Source organism: Blennius ocellaris (genome assembly GCF_963422515.1).
Source record: "Blennius ocellaris genome assembly, chromosome: 22".
NCBI lineage: Eukaryota > Metazoa > Chordata > Actinopteri > Blenniiformes > Blenniidae > Blennius > Blennius ocellaris.
In genome coordinates this window covers 7,218,521-7,239,993 of record NC_137671.1, presented here as the reverse complement: position 1 = coordinate 7,239,993, position 21,473 = coordinate 7,218,521, and the positions used below count along the sequence as shown (strand labels likewise).

At 41.8% G+C, this 21,473-nt stretch overlaps 1 protein-coding gene across 1 annotated transcript in view; it reads right to left on the bottom strand.

The window, feature by feature from the left end:
• Positions 1-21,473, bottom strand: part of tbc1d22a (TBC1 domain family, member 22a) — a 133,549-nt gene that overhangs the window by 5,115 nt on the left and 106,961 nt on the right. The window contains exon 14 of the mRNA XM_080518698.1: positions 15,599-15,694. Within this exon, the coding sequence (XP_080374824.1) occupies positions 15,599-15,694 (96 nt within the window). The remainder of the gene's footprint in view (positions 1-15,598; positions 15,695-21,473) is intronic.

The following is a 21,473-nucleotide window of genomic DNA, read 5'->3' as shown; positions in this document are numbered from 1 at the left end:
AGTACAGTTTAAATATATATATAAAGAGCTGATTATGGCGAGGTACAAGGTTTTGCCATGAGACCAAGGGCTTGTGGGTAATGGTGTTGCACTGTTTATGGGTGTAGGGGCTTTAATCTGTCTGTATACATTATCATTTTTTTTGTCATTTGGGTGTAGGATATAACAACATTGACGCAAATTCTGAAAATTATTATTATTTTTTTTTATAAAAACAAATAAATATTTTGTGTGATTATAACAATAAAGATGTAAAGGGGGTAGGATTAAAAAAAAGTCAGACTTCTTCCTACAACTTGACTCATTTGGATGATTGTCTCTTTTTTGTTGTTTGTTTCTTTTTTTTATTTATTTCTTTTTTTACATGTTCATAAATAAATATATACATAAACAAATAAATGCTTCACTATATATGATGCAGTAGTGTGCTCAGCTCAGGTCACATTAAAGTCGTATTACTGTACTTGTAGGTCTTCGCGGGTACTCAGGGTTTCTTTCACAGTCCAGAAACATGCATTTAAGGTTAATTGGTGAATCTAAATTGCTGGTGGCGATGGGAGCGTGTTGACTGTCACTTCCTGTTTGCGACGTGATGCTTGTGATGGCAACGACATAAGAATATCAACTGAAGACCCAGCATATTGTTGAGAATTAGCTTAAGACGTTTGCCTTTCCCGATACAGGCACACAATAGTTGGTCAAATGTAGCATGACTGCAATGAAAGTCCACCAATGGTGGGTTAAATGTTGCTTGACGGAATAATTGGTGTATCAAATGCTTTCTGGCTACTAAATGCAGTCACACACATTAACGTGTTAAAGTGCAACATGACTTTGCAATGAAATTTCACCATTCGCGGACCGAAGACTGCAGACATAAATTGCTACAAGAATGAGCAAGAGATCCGACAAATTAAAGGCGGAATTCTGCCACACAAGGTTTTGAAAATATGGTGGGTCGATTCCTGTGTGACCTCCTAATGGCGTTACATCTTTGCTGATTGGCACGCAACAAACCAATCACGTCACACTATACATGGGACAAATATAGCATGACTAAGAAAGTCATAAACTCGGGAAGTAATGCAGCATGACTAAAAACGTCACAGCACCGGTAGGCTGAATTAAAGTGTGACTGACTAATAAGATCAGCCAAATGCTGAAACTTACCATGTTACAAATGAAAAGCCCCCTTTTGTATTTATTACAGTGAACCCATGCAATGCGTTTGGATTAGGTCTTATTCTTTGCATAACTGTGACTTGCACAAATGAGCAGCACATTATAGTTATCGACAGCACGTCTCCTGGCAACAGCAGTATTCAGGAGACAGTGTACTGCGAACATAATGACAAGGGAAAATGTGAACATTGGCTGTAGTTGATAAGTTCCTTACAGGAAGAAATAGGGGAACTTAAATGTTAGTTTAATATTTCCTACTAGAGTTAATAAAATATTCATTTTTTTAAATCACCGGCCTCAGCTTTAAGTAATTACAGGCTTGTTGTGCAGCCCACGATTTAGATGCAGAATTAAATGAGGAGTCTGCTTTTTGAAAACTCAAAAAAACAAACTGTACAGCAACATTTTAACAAATTGGAAAACGTCCTCCTGCTCGCGGACTCTGACCTCCGCAGAGAATGGATTACCGGTTGTAATGAAACTTACCATGTGGTGGTGCATCTCTGTAAATCAACCATAGGCACTAATTGCTATCCTACAGGAGGCGCTACCACCGTCTAATCAAGTGCCGCTTTGAGTATCGCCGCCAAAAAAACATCGCACCCAGCACGCTCAAACACACGGGCAGCACATACGGGTGCATCCGTGCATGCTTTGCCACACAAGTACACACCCGTGGTGACTGAGGAGCTTCATTAAGAGCATATTTCTGCACAGTAACCATCTGCTGGCTATCACTTTAGTTGGGCTAATGACTTTAATACAGTATAATTGCATACGTCTCGCTGTCGGGGGGGGGGGGGACGCCGCACTCACTCCACACAGGTGGCAAACACTCCACGCTGAGAGGCCACGCATCTCATTGTGATTCCGCGAGGCTGCACATGCGAATGCAACCACAGACACGAAATGGAAATGCGTTGTCGCGTATGCGTTTGTTAAGCTGCAGTGTTTCAGGAAGGGATCAGAGACGATGAGGACATTTGAGGAAAGAGCAAATGGAGTGATGCATGTTTAAGTCTGTGTGGTGTTTATGGAGTAAGGCCCCTGGCGTGTGGGTGCTTGCAGTTATTCAGGCATGAATATCCATTTATCCGACAATACCAACAAAGACATTGATTCGCCATTACTGTATACAGTACACTACAAAAAAAAAAAGCCAATTAGCTCTCCATCTCCCACGCTTGGCAAGGCTTAAAGTGGTTAATGGCTATTGATACTGACAGGAAAGCAGGTTGTCAATAGAGTCAGTGCTAAGGCACTTTCTTTAAAATGAGAATGGTCGCACAAACAGCCCAGGCCACTGTCAAGTGGAATTTATTCGCTCTTTGTATGATTATCACTTTAACTCATTCATCTCATAGAACCACACACATGTGGTATAAAATCTTCCTCCTTTCTGTCGATTCTGGTGGACGTATGTTCTTCTACCTCCAACGCTGGTGGTTCGTTCTCCCATAGCGCCTTGTCCGTGTGTCAAAATGTCACTGGCAAGACGTTCACACTGAGTTGGCGTGTGATAGAAATACTGAGTGATCGTATATAGCACATGGAAGCAGCACAATATATATATAAGGATACGCAAGTCCAGGCTCCAGTTTTCCCACAGACATCACATAAGCACAGAGCTACACATGAGTCACACATAGATATCAGTTGTGAAGGGCCTCAAATGGGATTTGGAGAGACTTCAGATACTATTAATGTCCAAATGGCAAGAAACACATACACACACACACACACACATGCACAGCCACACTGACAAAGCACGCAATTAAAACGCATTCCTTCCTTCAAAACCAAGCGGCACGATTGATGACGAGAATGGGCTCGTGCGGACAGTGACTGCCCCCGGGTCACGCGAGGTGGCCTTGCTGTCTTTTCTGCTGCGTCAACCACAGCTCCCCGGAGCGGACGCATCAAAGCCCTGGAGAAATTAACGTGGGAGAGATGACAGGCGTGGGGGCATGCTTGCACACACACACACACCCACAGCCGTAGATTTGTGTGCGGAAAAACTGCATTTGTTCGTGGTCATCGTCGTCTTCCTGTGACACGTGTCCATCCACCTCCAACCAACGCATCTACATAAGTGAATGCACATGTGCACGCACACATAAACCGACACCTACGTGGGCATACGCCGCAGGTTGTTGTTGGTGGTAATGGTGTTTTGGAGCACCCTGAGGTGTAATGGGCCCAGGCACTGCTCTGTTGGGGCCATTAGCCTGCTGTAGTTCATATAATTACACAAAATGGGCACTCTGGCAAACAGTGGGTGCTAATGTAGGAGTAGGGCACTGTAGCATGTGGAGGTTAGAGCTGACACAGGATGGCACAGCCAAGTTGCCTCGGAGATGAGCTGACTGGTTTAAAAAAAAAAAAAGCTGGCTGGATGAATATGCGGTAGACCGAAGCGTTTGTGATGTGGTCTCGGTGATTACTACGGTCATTTTAATGCCAAAGGAAATTAAAAAGAATACATGCAAATGTGGCTTTTATCTTAATGAGCCTTTGTTACCGCTAATCTGCAAAATTATGAAATGATTTTATGGGCCTTTTACAGACCAACAATGGTGCGAGACTGGTTTCTCAACATTAGGTGCGAGGCAAGCAGTAAGTTCACATAGTTAGAATGGCCAAATTACTTGTTTATAAAAAATAAATAAGTAAAAGGCACTCAGCTTAGGTCTTAAGAAATGTGTTGGGTGGGGGGGGGGGGGGGGAATCAATGCTTTCTTTGAACTCTTTACATTTTGCTTGGTGGTAGGTTCGGTGGGCTGGTCTGCAGCCTCTTGCTGGCTGGTTTTGACCCACGGGCCTTATGTTTGACACCAATGGTCTAGAGTCTTCGGAAATATGTTTTGAAACGTAAGGACAAAGACGTTGCACTGTCACAATGTTGTGCTTGTGAAAAGAGCTGGATAATCTGATATATTCAAGGCTTCTATTGCCAGAGCTCTACAAAGTTAGTCTTTTTTTCGGGATTGGTCAACGAGACTTGGTTGTTTCGCCAGGATCGGGTTGAACATTCAGACAACGGGTCTGGTAGTGGTAGCGATATCAAAGAAGTGTAGAAAGAAAATGATGACCATAACATTGGCCATCTATGGATCCATTTCACTGTACTAAGTCCGACCATCGATTTTAAGCCGCAACAAAAGATGTCTTCACGACGGCCCATCTTCTGTTTCAGACGGCTTAAGTCTAATGTGTGGTCGCCATAATATGAGAGGAAATGAAGCCGATTTACAAAGGGTCCAACTTAATAAAAGTAAAAAGACCGTGGAAATGTGGTTGCGCTGGTAATTTGAATATTGTGGGAGTTTTAATCAGATTAAAGCACGAGCGAAGGTTGAGAGATTGGTTGAAAGCTTTTAGTCAACATGAAATCACACACGTAGGTGGAAGTGTCGAGGTGTCTAATTTGGACAGCCTGACCTTAAAGAAAAAGTTGCTTTAATGGATTTAGTAATCACAACACAATAGAAGAGGTTATGCATGTTTTGCCATGAGGAGATAAAACTGGCCTTAGATTCCCCCCCCCCCCTATTGGAAGTCAGAGGGATTTAGCTTCACATACATTTGGTGTCAGCGAACACTAGCGTAATAAAACTTCATAACCTTTTGAAAAAGGCAGACAGAAGAGATTCAAAAACGAATACAGTTGTTCTCGCTCCATCTGTGGCGCTGACGCATTCGCAGTGATATTCAACTCCGCTCGACGAGTTTCACTCCGCGGCACACTCGACTTCAAAGTTCACCTGCGGTCGACAGCTAACCGTGTGCCCTCACAGTATCGGCCACTGCCGCCTAAAAACTGGCAAATGGGTTTGTTTTCATGAGCCTATCTTGGCTGTGTGTCTGCGTTTTGATGGGCACCGCATGAAATGAACAGGCTTCATGGTCAATTTAACATGCAGAGGCACCTCTGAACTCCGACACGCAAAAATTCAACACAAGAGAAAGAAAAAAAAAAAACGTTTTCGCTGAGCTGTTTAACTCTGACATTCGCCAAGTTAAGAAAGGTTAATGCCCTCTAATCATGAGTTCAGGATCCAGTAAAAAAAAAATTAAATAAAAATAAAAATAACAAGAAGCAGTTCTTGCTTTGACTGCATATAAGAGCGTTTAAATTTAAAATTCAATATTCATGTCTGAGTTCATGACCCAGGCCTTTCCTCAACACTCCTTTCTCCTCTTGTTCTTAAATATGCGTTTCTCCTCGTCCTCCTGCAGCAGCCGCAGTCTGTTTATTCTTTACAAGCGGGTCGATAATGCTGTTTATTTGGCATTTTTGTGTCTTAACCGAGTCGAGAAGGGAGGCGCGCAGTTGGCTTATGAGCTGACAGAGCAACTCCTGTTATTCTGTTATCTTAGGGCAAAGAAGCCATAAAAACTAAAATTCTTCCCGTCTCGATTTGCCTCTCTTGAGGATAAACCTCAGTCGATGATGATGCTGGTAATGGCACTCAGAAAAGCAAGCTAATCACCTCGCTCGAGATTGTTTGGAGCTGATAAATGCTTCGCAGAGACTCCGGGCAAAGGCAAGCTTGCAGTTATAGAGACAGAACGCTAGTTAGAGATCTAATAAAAAAGAACGTTCCTGCACAAAAACATACGCGTGGAATCTCACTCACTCGTTACCTAATAATGCCACATCATAACTAATGTGCGTCTTGGTCATCAAAAGTCGTGAGCATGAAGGCAAACTTTGGTTGTCGATTATGGAGGGCATGAAGGTGGAAGTGGAACAATGAAAGAAGTATTTGAAAAAAAAAAAAAAAAGAAGACCCACAAAGGGGGGTGGGTTTACAGAGTTACTTCCACCCAATTAGATCCTCTGTTTTGCCCCTCATTTTTTCCCCCTTCTTTGCTCTCGTTTTGGCACAAATGCATTCATATGCCATGACGGCCGCGGCACTCAATCAACGGGGAGGGGGGGGTGATTATTAAAAGTTGTTTACCGGGGGTGGCCTTGTCTCTCGCTTTCAACACTATTGACTACAGTGCCATCCATCAGAAAGGCTGCGAGCCCCGGACGGCGCCGGCTTGATACGTGGCCCAAGTTTTTAGGGAACAAAAAGTTCTGCGGAGAGAAAATGAGGAGGTCTTGTCATGATAAATGGGCGAAAAGTATGGAATTAATCAGAAGGGACCGGCCTCTTTAAGGGAAATTGCAAGGTGCTGATCTTAATGGGGACTCGCTATCGCTCATGCACACACATGCAGGTGGGAGGAGAAGCAAAACAGGATGTGTGTGTGTGCAGACGAGTAACTCATTATGGCTGAGACACACACACACACACATACACACACACAGCTTGGGAAAAATAAACTTCAATTAGCACAAGCAAGGTCAAAAATGCTTCAGGTTGAAAATCCTAAAATTCCCACTTGGATTTTGATCAATATTTCACTGTTGCATTTAATTATTACTGCATCCAGAAAGTACTTGTTTCCAGTAGACGGCCCTGTTGACCGCACAGTTTGCAGTACTCTGCAGCACTTGTGGTTGGCTGAGTAAAACATCTAGAGTGACCAGATGTCCAGATTAAATCGGGGACAGTTCCAATTTGCCCAGCATTTGTCCTGGCGTCTCGACAGGGACGCACTTTGTTCTGATAATTAGTCTGGATGGATTTAGAGTTTTGCTCTTCCAAAAATAAACTTTAGAGAGATTTACCACAAATGGTGTCACCGAGGGAAAATCAAACAGCTTTGGACAATGGATGAGTTGAATTAAACACTTCAAAATGGAGGAAAGAAGTGGACCAAAAAAAAAAAGAGAGAAAAAAACCCAACACTTGGTATTTTTTCGAGGGTATACATTAAATATTAGACCAAATCAAAGAACAAACTGGTAATATTACTCTCCAGACAGGCAGTCGGACACATACAATTAAAAGGACACATTTATTATGTGCATAATACTGACATATTTTCTCCCGATACCCTGCTGAGAATGCTAATTGCATGTCTCCATGATGACATATCTCCCTTTATATTTAGCTGAGCAAAACACAGTAGCTATTCAGTTATCCCCCAATAAATGTGCCTAGAAATGTTTCATTCCCACATAATCCTCACCGCCCTCACGTCTCAAGAAAGAATCCTAAATCAATGCCAGGGTTGATTGAAACATTGTCCCAAACACTGTGGTTGCTTTGGAGAACCCCTTCTGCTCCAGGTCCCCCCCGAACCCGAGGCGTGCTCCATGTGCGACGGAAGTGAGGACAGCTGCTGACATTTACAAAAGGTCCGCAGTTTTTTTTTTTTTCACACGTCATTAATTAAAGCACTTTTCCGCCTCTCACTTCCTTCATTCGAGCAGCTCTCTCGCGTGTCACGTTGAAATAGGAAAAGAAAAAAAAAAAGCCATTTACACAGGACTAAAGGCTTTGTGTTCACATTAATGCTTGGCCTCACATTAATGGTCACTAGGAGGATTCCTCGTGACGGACATAACTCTGGTGTGCTTGCTAATGAAATCGCAAAGAAAGGGTGTTTGGATGGCCATGATCAGCGGGGTCCGCCTGTGAAGATGTGCTGGTGCATAATTAATGAAGGTTCTACTTGTCAAATGCAGTGGCAACAGTTGCCCAGCGCTCCAGCAGTTCCGTATGAGTCAACATGTCACACGACTGGCTGCTGCGGTGTGGTTGCGTCTCGAATTTGAAGTATTTAGCGTACTATTGAGGTAACTTTCATATAAAAATCCTCCACAAACACGCCATTCTAAAATTTCCAGACAGTTTTGCAAAAACACCCTGACAAACAAGAGAGTAGAGTTGTTTTTTGTTTTTTTTTACATTGTCATTTAGAGAGATTTCGGCAGCGGGCCTGTCAGCTCCTGCCAAGGTGGAACAGCGGACGGCAGATTGCGCCGGGAGTGCCGCACTCCTGCTTTTCAATCCGTGCGGATTAATCAACCCCACAAACCAGGAGGAGATTCGCCGTTCACCCTCTTTACTACGTTCGATAACAATGCATGAATTATCCTTTTTAAAATGACTTTCCACATGCTTTTTTTTTTTTAATCAAAAATATTAAAGTGAATATATCATTCGCGTTCCCTCTCAGGTCTCGGCGAAAGTAACTTGCAAGCAGTTTGTCATACACCGCTGCTCCTCACGCTCTACATTTTACATTAAACTCAATTAGCTCAGCCTTTTTACTTTTTTTTTCTTCTCTCCTTTCCAAAAGCTGTACTAACGTGCCCGAGCAGATCAGAAAACTGCATGGATCAAACTGAACTCAACACATTTTTAACTCCCACATTTGCACTTTGAACCTGGAACATAATCTAATATCGCCAGTTTTGAAAGGCCATAAAAATCTTCGACAACCTGTTGAGATATTTTCAGGAACATGTGCGTTTTTTGTTTGAACCCTCGCAAGCTCAAATCAATCAGGGCAATAATTTACAGCTATAAAAAAAAACAAAAAACAAAGACAAGCTGTTAATGTTGCACTGTGCTAACTAGCTGCAATGAGTGAACCTTCCCTCCAGGCCTGGAGAAATTGGAGGAGCCATTCAGTGTAATAATGAGGAGATTGATTGAAACTGCTCGGAAACCTTTATTATGTTGCCGTGCATGTGTGGCCTGCATGCATGCGTGTGCCAAATTGGAAAGAGCGGAGGCTGCTTTCTGTTTATCCGACAAGACCGTGGTCTTCATTGATTGTTCAAAGCGTCTGTGCGCCATCTCATGAACTTGAAGCAGTCATGTCTCTGGGTTCGCCAAGTTAAATTTAATTACATCGAGACAAACTGAGCTTCTTTAGTGGGAGCCGCTTGAATTTTGGCGTTGATTAAAAAAAAAAAATGCACTGATGCTATTAGAATAAAACAAGCTTTTGTCAGAACAAGCAAACTATATTGGGACTTCATATCAATCCTTATGTCAAGGAAACACATTTTCTACCAGCTGGTGGAAATACGACTACATACACTATTATGTGGGTATACAAACACTTAAGTGCTAATTTTGGTCGAATGCTAAGCTTTCCCATGTTTTTCACATTATAATTTATTAATTTCAGCAGCTATCAGGATGCAGAGATAAATTAAAATATCCAGTAAATGTTTAAATATAATTTACAACTGTCTGGAATGACATTTCTATGCAAATGTAAATGTTTACATTTGCATTACGATTATTGAATACGTTTAATTCAGAGAATGTAAGTTTTAATCAAATTTTTAAATACTTAAGAGGAATATTCATGCTGCTTCACACCTATAAGGCTTGCTGTCACTCTCCCATGGGAGGCCCACCTGTCAGTTTGATATCCAGAGATTGTGGGTGTCACTAAACATCATCCCAAATGGGAAGATATTGTATTTTTAAAAAGGTAAAAGCATCTGACAGGAGCTGAAGCAACATGGCAAAACACAATAAGGTTTATATGAAAAGATACTGCAAAATAATATACATAATGAAAGCTGACCAGCATATTTACAATGAACATTATTACAATGAACATTATTCTCTTTTTTATTTTGTGTACGACAGGTAGGGACACCACACGAATATCAACTAAGGCTCTGTTTACTTGACAAAAGCTTTGCGGTCCATTCTGGGAGCTGTGTTTATAAAGTTCGGTGGCTCTGAGCGCTGCTGTTGTGTGAAAAGACAAAACGCAACAAAAGCTTTTTGTTTTCACTTCAAAACATATAAACAAGGCCTTAGTCAAAGCTGCAGCCAATAACCATGTTAGGTGTGTGGATTTAATTATTGCTGGACGTCATTTTTGTTGAGCCAACTTTAAACATTCGAAGCAGCGTGTTATTTTTGACAGCAGACCATTTCTCTCTGATATCCATGAAAGTGCTTTGAGCTAAACACAAAAGGACAAAAATACAAATAGTCACACTTTCAGTGGGTTTAGTGCGCCAGCATGGAAAAACAATACAAGAGGCCTGTGGAGTTGTATTAGTTTGGAAGGCATGTGGTTAGAAACCAAAGCAAAATTATAATTAAGAGCAAATCCATTCAAATTAATATTTTGGCTCAGTCACAGTTCTCACAGTGAAGCAATCCATCCAATGGTTCCTAAGAAATTTCACAAAGGAGCCGAGTACATTCGTTCGAACTCAAGTAATTATTACAGTGATTGAGAAGAAGACAATGTTCATGTTCATGTTCAACAACAAAGAATAAATAAAAGATTTGATGGAACAAAAGTGTTATTGGGACGAGGGACTCTATTTTGTAACTGAAGGTAATGACTGCGAGACTCAAATCCAGAACTGGATATAAAACAGTGAGAATGGAAAAAAACAGAGTTGCATTGACAGAGAGAAAGAAAGGCAGGCCTTTCAGCTCGGGCTGCTGTGAGTGTTGTGGGGTAAAGCATGTGGAGATAAGGTCTGATCAACAGGCTCACGTTTTAAACTCGGGAGTCTCAGCGGATCAGACGAGGAAATCTCCTTGAATAAAACCACCAAAGCTCAGAGAAAGAAATTACCTCACTTTCCTTCCCCCACATTGACACTAATCTGTGTCTGCAAACTAAAATAAATTTAGGGGATCACTTTGTGAGATTTAAAAAAAAAAAGAAAGAAAGAAAAAATAAGAATAATAATTTATACAAACTGCACAAGTTTGTGAACACAGATTGAAACTCAAAGTGACGTTTACGAGCGGTTCTGTAATTTCCACCGAAACGCACAGCTTTAATCTCAATATGAATAAATAGGTCTGCATCCACTCTGCGACACAAATAAATTGAGCCACACAGACGTGCATGCACGCACACACAAGGACATCTGTGTCCCATTAAGTACAGACAACAGGCTTCCCGTTAAGACAAAAACAAATAGGTGATGAGAGCTCATTTGCTGTATACTGGGCTGAGGAAAATGCCAGGATGACATTTTGCTGCGTCTATTTATGAGTGTGTGTGTGTGTGTATATTAAAAAGAGGGCAGAAGAGGGACCAGATGCTCAGGCGAGACAAGAAAAACAAAACTGATCGACTCTGGAGGATGACTCTATAAACTCCACGAGAAGAAAGTCATAACAATGGTTAAACGTTTGTGTCACCCGACTTGACCTTACGTATAGCGCAAACTAAGCTGCGTGCGTCATCATAAACACACGGTCCCGTGCCATGAAGCATGGGGGCGGCAGCATCATGCTCTCTCAATGCTACTTGGCAGCAAGAAGTGGAAAGTTGGGCTTGAGTTCCTATATCACCGACTTCTTCAGTGGAAATAATAGAAGAGGTTAGATTGCAAAGCTGCCACCTTATGGCCAAAGCAGGGAGGCTCCTTCATATTCTTATAGCGCCTTACAATGTACCAAATAAAGAATTATAACAACTTCCTAATGCTGGTACAGAGTCAACAACACTTTTGCAGCATCGGCGTTCACATTGTTGGAACTACCTGAAATGTGTGTGCCAGAGTGTGTGATAGTACATTTTTAATTGGCGTGAAAGAATTTAAAATTTGCAGTAGAGAAGAACTCGAAAACTGAAAATGTACAGCCTTGCAAAGTCACTTATCGAGGTCGTTTCCACTCCGAGGCAAAGCAGATATTGTGTTAATTCTTGCCAACATCAGCGGGTTGGCAATGAAGTTCTAATGTTTTACAAGTGATTCTGCACGGAATCAAATTGAAACTGTTGTTGAGATACTTCTCTCAAAAGTACAAATGTGTTCCTTTAAGTGCTAATACTGGGAAAACAGTGTTAGATTTTTAGTCTTCCACTAGTGACTTACTTTGAGGTTCTGTCTACCTAGTCTTGTTCAAATTACGGAAATTTCCATTAACACTTAAGATGTTTTTTGTTTTTTTTCCCTTCGTGGACACACTGTAGCCACACAAATGTCAGTAGCAAGACTTTCCCTTGCACATATCTGAAATCTCTGCGAAAAAAAATCCATTTAAAAACCCATAAGCACCATAAATTCAATCTGAAATGGACTCTGATGAAATTTATCAATCTCATGTGTGTCTGAGAGAAAAGGGGGCAAAAAAAAGAAAAAAAAGAAAGGGGAGAGAAGCAGAGACGAATATGAAAGTGAGAGCAGATGAATACGTTGACGTCTCGTCTTTAAGCCGACACGGCCTCCGGCGTCTCCCTGGATGTGTGACTCATTTTCAATCAACTGACCTCCATCTAAACCATCGCTTCTTCAGAAGTGTGGCCTAACCAGTGGTCATACATTAAGGCTTTCTTCACATGAAGGGATGAACACAGACAAAAAGACAGCTTGACTGTTAATGTGAGGGACATGCATTAAACTACTTATCTCTGCTTGTATTAATCTTCACTATATTATTCTTTTTTTTATTTTTCCACCCTAAATGACGCCACCTGAGGCGAGCAGCAGGACAAGTCGGATATGGACGACTCCTGAAGTGCTCAGAGTAATTTCTCAATCAAGTGAAGGGGGAAAAAAAATTACAACTCCACTGTGATTTTAATAAATAAAACCAAGCACAAAGGACTGCTATGATCTAAGGTGTAAATCACAGCATGTTTCATTCTTTATTCACGAAGTGCAAAATTGCCTTTAAAAAAAAAAAGTTGTCGTGACATGCTTCAACAATGCATGCTGTATTTCAAAGACGCTTGGTTAACGAGGAGCAAGGCAGGGGAGAGCAACTTTGATGTTAATTTATAAAGCTTTCCTTTAAAAAAAAAAAAAAAAAAAAGATATTTCAGTTAAAAACATCCTTTTAACATAATTTTTTTAAGACATCTCCTCAATCTGAAAAAAATCCTTGTGAAAAGGCTCATTGGAAACAAACCACAGTCCTTTTTGAAAGGTGGCTATTGCCTTTAAGGCTCAAGTGAGTGAAAACTCAAACCCAGTCAGCTCTAATTAATTATGTCCAACATTGCTCTGAATGCAACTGTGCCTTTGTAAAATAAAATAAAAACAAAAAGCCAGCAGTATACAGAAGTATGTCACACCAAAAATATGCTCTCGGTACCAAAAACAAACTTTTCTATCCCCACCACGGCTACAAAGTTTAATCTTTTCTTACTCTCATTGCCACACTGATCCTCTCCTCCCCCAATGCTTCATCTTTTCCTCTCATCTTCAGGAGGATGGATTGTTTGCCCTTGGCACACCAATTGGTAGTCTGTATAGCAAGGCAGCCAGTAGGTAACACTGGAGCCGGGAGAAAAGTTTTCTTTTCAGTTCCACTGTTTGAACTCCCAGAATGATTTGGGGGGTTGTTGGCAGGAACAAGATGAAGTATTAAAATGTTGAAAGTCTTGTACAATCAACTAAAGTTCAGTACAATTTGTTTAGTTTTTTTTTTTTTTTGTTACCTTAAAGTGACTTTTAGCTTCGACTCTCATCAGCCAGGCCATACAGTCGCAAGCTGTTTAGCTCTGAAGCACAAGTAGCAGTCAGCGGCTCCCTGGTGAAGTTGTAATTAACACAGTGAGTCATGGTGATGTCGGCACAAGTTGGGATGTATCGAACTGTTTTAGCTCTTTTGTTCTCTGAGCACCTCTCCTCGGTAGGGGCGAAGACGCTATCTGGTTTTCTGCCTGTGAGTTTGGATTCAGTTGTCATCGGTTAAAAACTACAGCAAGTCACATCCAACTAAACCAGCCGTGTTTCCAAGGTAACCTTGAAGGTGGACAAAGTTGGGAAACACTTTAAACATAATGTTTGGAGTTTTTTTGTTTTTTTTAGAAACCTCACCGCCAGATATGAATGAATCTTCCACATTACTAGTTGACGCATGCAAAGAGGAAGACTTCCTGTCCGCACCAGAAAACCATGTTTTTGCTCGCTGTCGTTCTTAAAAAGTTTCCCCTTCTCAAGGCATCAGCGAAGGACCTATCTACGTCCACATGACACCATGAAAACCACTCAAAACGATGTACTCGATATGCCAGGACTATACAATATACAAATAAAACGGAGAAGACGAAACGGAGCAGGCAAACATAAATAAGACACAGCGATGACATCATTGTTTTTAAGTGTGCACCTTGGCCGTCCAAACGTCAAATTTCTCCGCTCTGGAACCGGTTCTCGGGCTCTTAAAACGTTGCACCGTGTGGATGATCGGCCAAAAATGATGTGGCAACTAGAAACCGCCAGACTGACCAGAAAGGAAGAAAAGCACGACAAAGTAGGCTCATTGATTGGTCCAGACCGAAAGCGGAAATGCTGCATGGTAGCTTTAAATGGACAAAGAAACATCGCTAAAAGGCTAAAAAAATATATAGATTTTTTTTAATGAAAGTTTCGTGGCCACCACAGGCTCCCCTTGAACAATAAACTTTTTTTTTTAAACAGTACACCCAAACAAAACAACAGAAGAATGGCTCAAGAGATAGAAGTTTGTTTCAAGGTTCTCTTCGCTGGATGAGGAATCGCTGTGAGGTACCAATACATTTTTCATAGTGAATCTGCATGTATATTTGTTTGCCGGGGAGAAAATGTAGTGAAAGAACCAAAATCAAATAAACAAATATACAAGCTCACAATAGACAAAAGATAAAACCATGACGTAAAAAAAGGGAGCCCTGTAAACAGAACATTGCATAAATATGGTCTAAATTATTCTGATAAATTAGTATTCAAGGTTCATAGAGAGGTTACAAGAGGATCCCATAATTTTGCTGAATAAAAACATGACAAAATGTCCATTTGTCAGATGCAAATCCTTCTGATTAGCAAAGCAGATCCTCAGCCAGGACAGTTTGTTAGCATATGAAATCTTCCAGGAACTGGTTAGACTTTAGGCATAATTTAGGTTCAATCTGCACCTGAGACATGTCCAATGTGCGGTTACGTTTGCATTTACTCTTTTTTTTTTTCTTTCCCTGCGTGTCTGTGCCCAGCAGTGAAGAGGAAAGACACGAGCCATCAAAAAAACAAACAGGAGAGAAAGTCAGAAGACACAGAGAGAAAGAACAAAGAAAGAGTGGAGCACTGAAACTGGAGAGCAGAGGGATGTTTTCTTTTTCTCTCTCTGTGATATTTGACTGTGGTGGTACTGTTAAGGAGGCAGGTCCCCCTGTGAGCTTGGCAACCAAAGTCACCTTCTGGCAGCTGTCTACTGTCATCTACTAATGCACTCACAACGACTTTTGAACCTCGCAGTTAATGACCGGGGGAGGTAATGGAGAGAGATGTAGGCCATGAACAACTCCGCAGCCTGGCGGACTGTGTTAATGTTGTTTTGTTTTTTTACACATCGGCCCGGCTCAATCTGCATAGATATGAAAGCTTTCTACAGTGCATCGCCATCGCCACGGCCAGCTGGGTGTAAAAACATGCAGCGTGTACGCCTTCCGTGTGGAAATCTGTATTGTGCAATCGGGTTGCGTGCGCGTTGAGAGCGCCTGCCAGCCAGTGTCCTACTTATGAGTCGGGAAATGTCAAAGGTTTGCAGCGCCCCCTTGTCTCCCGCACGCGCATTACCTGAAAGTCTCTCTCCTCCAGGATCTCTTTCCTCCACCGCACCAGAAAGGCCGCACACACGTACAGGTGGAAATGGGAGAAGCCCTCTGGTTCAGCCTGGTGAGAGAGAGAGAGAGAGAGAGAGAGAGCGAGAAAGAGAGAGAGAGAGAGAGGGGGTGAGAGAAATAAAGGTGTTAAATACTGAAGGTGATTCACAAAAAGTTGCATGTTACACTGTTCAAACAGCGGCTTAAGGATGTAAGCAAAGCATCTCGGTGCAGCTCAAACTGCCACCTTCCTTTCATCGGATTTCATTTAAAGAAAGATTTACACTCGTTTTGGGATGATGTATTTAGCCATGCGTACAAAAAAAAAAGGCAGAGGAGTTAGAAAAGATCAGAATATAAAACATCTTTCTGTCACTATCTGGAAATTTACATTTGCAAGGTGACGGAAACAAAGAAAGATATAAATCCCTCTTTTTGCTTTGCACGTCTTTATATTTCAGCCCCTCGTTATGTTCGCTGGCTTACTTTTTTCTTCTTTATGACTCTGCAATGAGCGGGGGAGAATAAAAAAAGGGAGAAAGACAAAGGATGAGATGTTCCCTGTGCTATTCATTCCCCATCAGAGGGAGGATAATTACCAGGCCCTTTGAGTGTAAGTGACTTAGGAGTTCAGTGTGTGCCCCGCTGAAGATTGGATGTAATATCCAAAGCACATCTTAACATGCCAGCTTTTCAGAGAGCAGACTTGTCGGCGAGTTTAACTGTAGACCTGCTGTATGTGATTCTAGGTCACCTCATGGTCCAATAAGAACTTCAGATTGTGCTTGGCTGGCGGGTGGGGATTACCTTTGAGTAGCCCAGCAGTTTAGCCAGGCAGCGACAAGCAGACCGTTCTGAATGAACGTGACAGTATAAAACTGGAGATAAAGGCTGCAACAGCTGAGCCTCAGCTAGCGCCTGGAGCTCGAGTTATTTACGTGCACACAGAAGGCTGGAAGAAAACGCCCGCGTAAATAACTTGTGGTGAGAATCTCAGCAGGCAGGTTTAAAATGATATCACTATATATCAGGGTGTTTCAGCAATGACAATAATCTTGGCAGTATAAGAACAAATATAGTCTCTTTTTTTTTTTATTGTTGCAAAATGTTTTTTGTTTTTTTTATTATTTTTCCTCAAAATCTGAAACTCTTCATTATTGCTTTGGCTGAATCAAGTCCATTCCTTTAGTTTTCAAGTCCTCTTTCAATCATTGCATACTCTGCTCCAAGAAGCAGTGTAATGTAGGGTTGTGTAATATAGGATATTCATTTTCTTCAGTTCCTTTTCCTTATTCTCATGCAAGGTAATGTATTGGATATGGTTGTATCCATGCACACCTAAACAGAGTCTTCCCTGTAAAAGATTGGAGTTGGAGCAAAATGGAGCCCATGCTAAATTAAACTAAACTAAACTAAAAGGTGGGAAAAACAACTATAGAGAATTTGTTTTTGCTCATTGAGCACAGGACTTAAAAACAAAAGTAGTTGCACAAATGATACAACGTTCCAGCCCTAAATAACATTACAACTTTAAATATCTGCCACATGATGTGGAAGCTGATTCAACACATGAGAGGAGCTTGTTGATTTCTCAGAGGAGTGATGACCAGCGAGGAAACCCACTGCACAGAAAAGTAAAAGATGTGAGGAAGACTGACGGAGCCGAGAGAGGCAGATTTATGCGAGTGAGATATGGCAACCTTATGTCCCCTGGACAGACAGTTTTAATGACACTGTGCCGCAAAACACATCGCTTTCCTCTGTTTTTTCAGCTTGACAGCAATCTGTGAAAATTACACTTTCCATGTTTTATAACTGGTCCGGATTATATAAAAAGAAAAAAGAAAAGCTCTCTTCTCAGCCGAGTTGTTCTGATGCGCTGCATGATGCCTAGCAACAGAAAGCCAGAGGACTGTGAATAATAGTTTATGACATTTAAAACCGAAAGTGTAGCTGAAATTACATATGTGCAAATTAACAGCAATTATAAATTGGGGCCATGTGGCCTTTTTACTGGCAAGTAGCCACGTTATACACGGTGTTTTACCCGACAGGCACGTTTAAATTTACGGAATTAAAGTAGCGTGGAATCGCACGGATCAATCTCCGATATGCTCGACCTGACACACAGATGTACACCTGAGGAAGAAACACAAACTCACTCATCAACATGTAAGTTCTCTGTAATTAAGTGCCTACTTTGATAGCACATAATGTCTTTAAACAAAAACACAACTCACCTGAAATAAAGTAAAACTTCACAACCTCGTTGCTTTTAAGGTATGTAAAAAATACTCTCACACAAAAAGATTCCTGTCTCTTTGGTTCAAGTGAGTTTGTTAAAAGAAAAGAAAAAAAATGGCTCCACTAATTTGGAGGACTTGAGAGGGTGAAGTGTTTTTTTTTATTCCCACATTGTGAAGAGATTGTAATCAACTGTAAGTGCTGCTCTTTAAGCACCATGTTCATTTATGTGCTGTATAACAGCGAGCCATAACTCCGTAGGAATTAACAGAAACGGCCTCTCTACTGTGATAATTGAATTTCCCTCCAGGAAGGCGGGAATAAACAGATTAATAACGGATACACAGACATGAACACGTGAAATGTTTTCTTGAATTATTGTTTCGTCTTCACTTCGCTTCCTACGCCTCTGTGTGCGTCCCCTGTTGTTTCGGATCCTACTCTGCCTCTCGCTTGAACCGATCACGAGAATCTTGTCGACAATGTAAATTTGTGTGTTGTTCTTGTGGTGGCGACAAATTTGTGATATCAATCAGGGCAAGTCGCAACATTTAGACGTGAAACACATTTTGCGTGAAGGTTTGGAAAGATAAAGGTTCTGGCACAGTTCAGAATAATTAATCTCAGGCCCCGTTTACGTGACAACGTTCCAAGCAAAAAGGCATCGTTTTTGCATGTGGGCGTTTGTGTTTAAAACGTTGTCATTTAACATGGCTTATGTCAATACGGTTGTTCTCAAGACTTGAAAGACTCGTGGGTGTGTGTTCTTCTATACTCATGAGCACATAATAGCACACTGACTCGTGAAACTGTGGGGGACAAAATAAAGCTCCTCATAGCCAAATTATTCCCTTTACTTTGGTGAAGGGGTTATGTTAAGGTGACGTCAGGTAACAACAACTTCTTCTTCTTCTATCCCGGTAAGGATGCCAACCTGATGGCACAATACCCCACAGGGACTGAGTTGTAACTGACAGATGATTAGTTTTCTGATCGAGCCTCGCAGCTGCAATCTAAACAACGAAAGCGCACACGCGCACACACACCATCACAGGCGAGTGAGTATATGAGTGGCATGCAGGAGCAGGTTTATCACTCCCCGAAGATTCACCAAGTTTTAATTTCCTTTTTTCTATGAGGTCATGTCTGTGTGTGTGTGGGTTCATGGTTGAGGGCACCACTGAACTCTGAGGGGCTGAGAAGAGCTGAATTCCACTCGAGCCCTTCCCCCGCCCCGCCACCGCCGCCATCTCGAGTCTGCTCTCAACATTCAACAAATGTCTGTCACTCAATCCTCCGTACCTTAGTCTGCGAGCAATAAATCACAGGGCTTAGATGGAATTTTTCCAAATGCATTATTACGACATGAACAGAAATTGCTCACGATGGAGCTTGAAATCAAAATACACAAAATTACGAAGTACATGTTTTTTTAAGTGTGTAATATTATGAGCTCTGGTTTGTACAATTGGAAGAATGAACTTGGAAACATTTACGGTTGATTGATTTAACTATTTCGTTTTCGACGTTTCCCTGTTCCGAATTCTGACGGCTCAATTACACATCAATCACACAAAGTTTTGTAAAAGTAAAACACAAGAAGAATTGACCGAAGTGCTTTCAGAGGAATGAGAAGAAGAGAAGTGAAGAATTAGGAGAGAAACTTCTGAGTTTTCTTGTCTGAGTTTGAGAATATCGAGCTCTCGCTCCTGTCACTGTTGAATTGCAGGTAGAAAGCAATTAGATTTGCTTAGCAAAGACGGTGAGGGGGAGTAGCATTTTTTATTTTTAAGACTATTAAGAAACGAAGAACTCAGTTCATTCATCTTTCTTGTACACCGCCTTCATTCAAGTCAGGATCACTGAGAAAGTGTATCGATGAAAACATTTTCATTGCAAGTCAAATGCACCACGAGCAGAATTTATATTATTGCGGCATTGTTTTCAAGTGACCTAAAACCAATGAACAAACATCAGCAGATTTTTAAAAGGAGGGAAAAGACAAAAAAAAACAAAAAAAAAAAAAACACCCAGCGTGAAGTTTCATTCCCCACAAATGTTGCTTCTGCTCTTAATGCAGAGAGACAGACTGACAGATGTGGTTTTTAATGTTTGAAGAAAGCTATGCCAGTGGGTTTTCCCCCCCAGCGTCTCGTCTTGATGTCATGCCTCTCCTCGTTCACACTTCATAGTTTGCTGTGTGGACGAGTGGTATCGATCTTCTCATCTAACTCTGTAAGTGGAACAGTCGAGAAGACCATACTCAGTAAGTTAAATGGAGCATGCAAAGGTCTTGTCAAGATGGCCTCTCGTTCCAACTTTAAGCGGAGGCCTAAAGGTAGAACAAGAACATACTGTGAGGCAGCTCTTCATTATTTATTAAATACGTTTGAGCCTGTCTAAGAGTGTTAATTAACAAAAGGAAAAAAAGAAGAAGACAGGCAGTCCTTTAATTAACCTGTACAATACTGTATTTTATTTATTTCCTGATATCTTCATGTATTCCAGCATACCTATCCCAACCAACCTAAACAGTTTTTTTCATAAAATAACTTACTTATAAGCTGAATTATTTTTTGCTGTTATCGTCTATAAATTATGTATTTGTTGTTATTCTCTGAATTGCTTTAGATACTTTTTTAACACTGCCAGGTAGATTATTGGTTGACATGTGCACAATAGCTGCTTACTATGGCCGTAGTGCACAGTAGCTGCATGTTCAAAAAAATTGCATTTTCAGTGGCTCGAAGCACCATTGCCATGTCAACGCAAAACGCAATGAAAGTTTAGCGTTTTCATTTGAAAACATTGGCCTAACTAAAGATGTATTGACTGACTACACTCGTATAGAATTTTATTATAATTGAACACGGGTAAATAAAATGTAAAAGGGGGCTCTTTGTCGAGCCCACCAGTCATTTCTGCCGCTCTCAATTTCTCCCACCCACCTCACTCTCTGTGTCTGACACGCTGTCCCTCGCCCCCGCCCGAACCATCCACCGCTGCCGCCTCGGCTCGAGGCCGTCTCGTCATTATGATTTGCAAAATAAAGTTTGTCATGAGAAGTCAAGGTGACTCTGGCAGGCTTGTCTCTACCCCCATCCTGCTGCTCCATCGGTATGCCTTGGTCCTCCCAGCCTCCTCGTGTCGGGTACCGCCATATTGGCCGAGACACGCGAGACTCGGATTGACAAGCGCTGCTGATCAAAGTGTGGCGAGAAGAGCCAGGGTGGTGGGAAGAGAATGGAGCGAGCCGGTGGGGGGGGGGGGGGGGGGGGGGGGGGGGGGGGGGAGGGGTGACACCGGTACAGTGAGAGGATTTAATGTGGAGTGCAAGCCGGAGTAGAAAGGAGGCTCAGGGTGAACAGAGGAAACAGGGGGGGAGCGAGAAGGCGTATTACAATGTCACAGCATCTTTAAAGTGCTGCGTCGGCTGCCTTGACTAGTCTCATCCCTACGAAACAAAGCGGCCTGATGCGGGACTAACTCGATACCCTGACGAACCGACTGCAGACAAGGTGAAAAGGTGACCGTGCTGAGGGGTGATGTAAGATGAAAACGGAGAAGATCTGAAGTGATGTACAAACACCCAGGTGGAGCCTGTT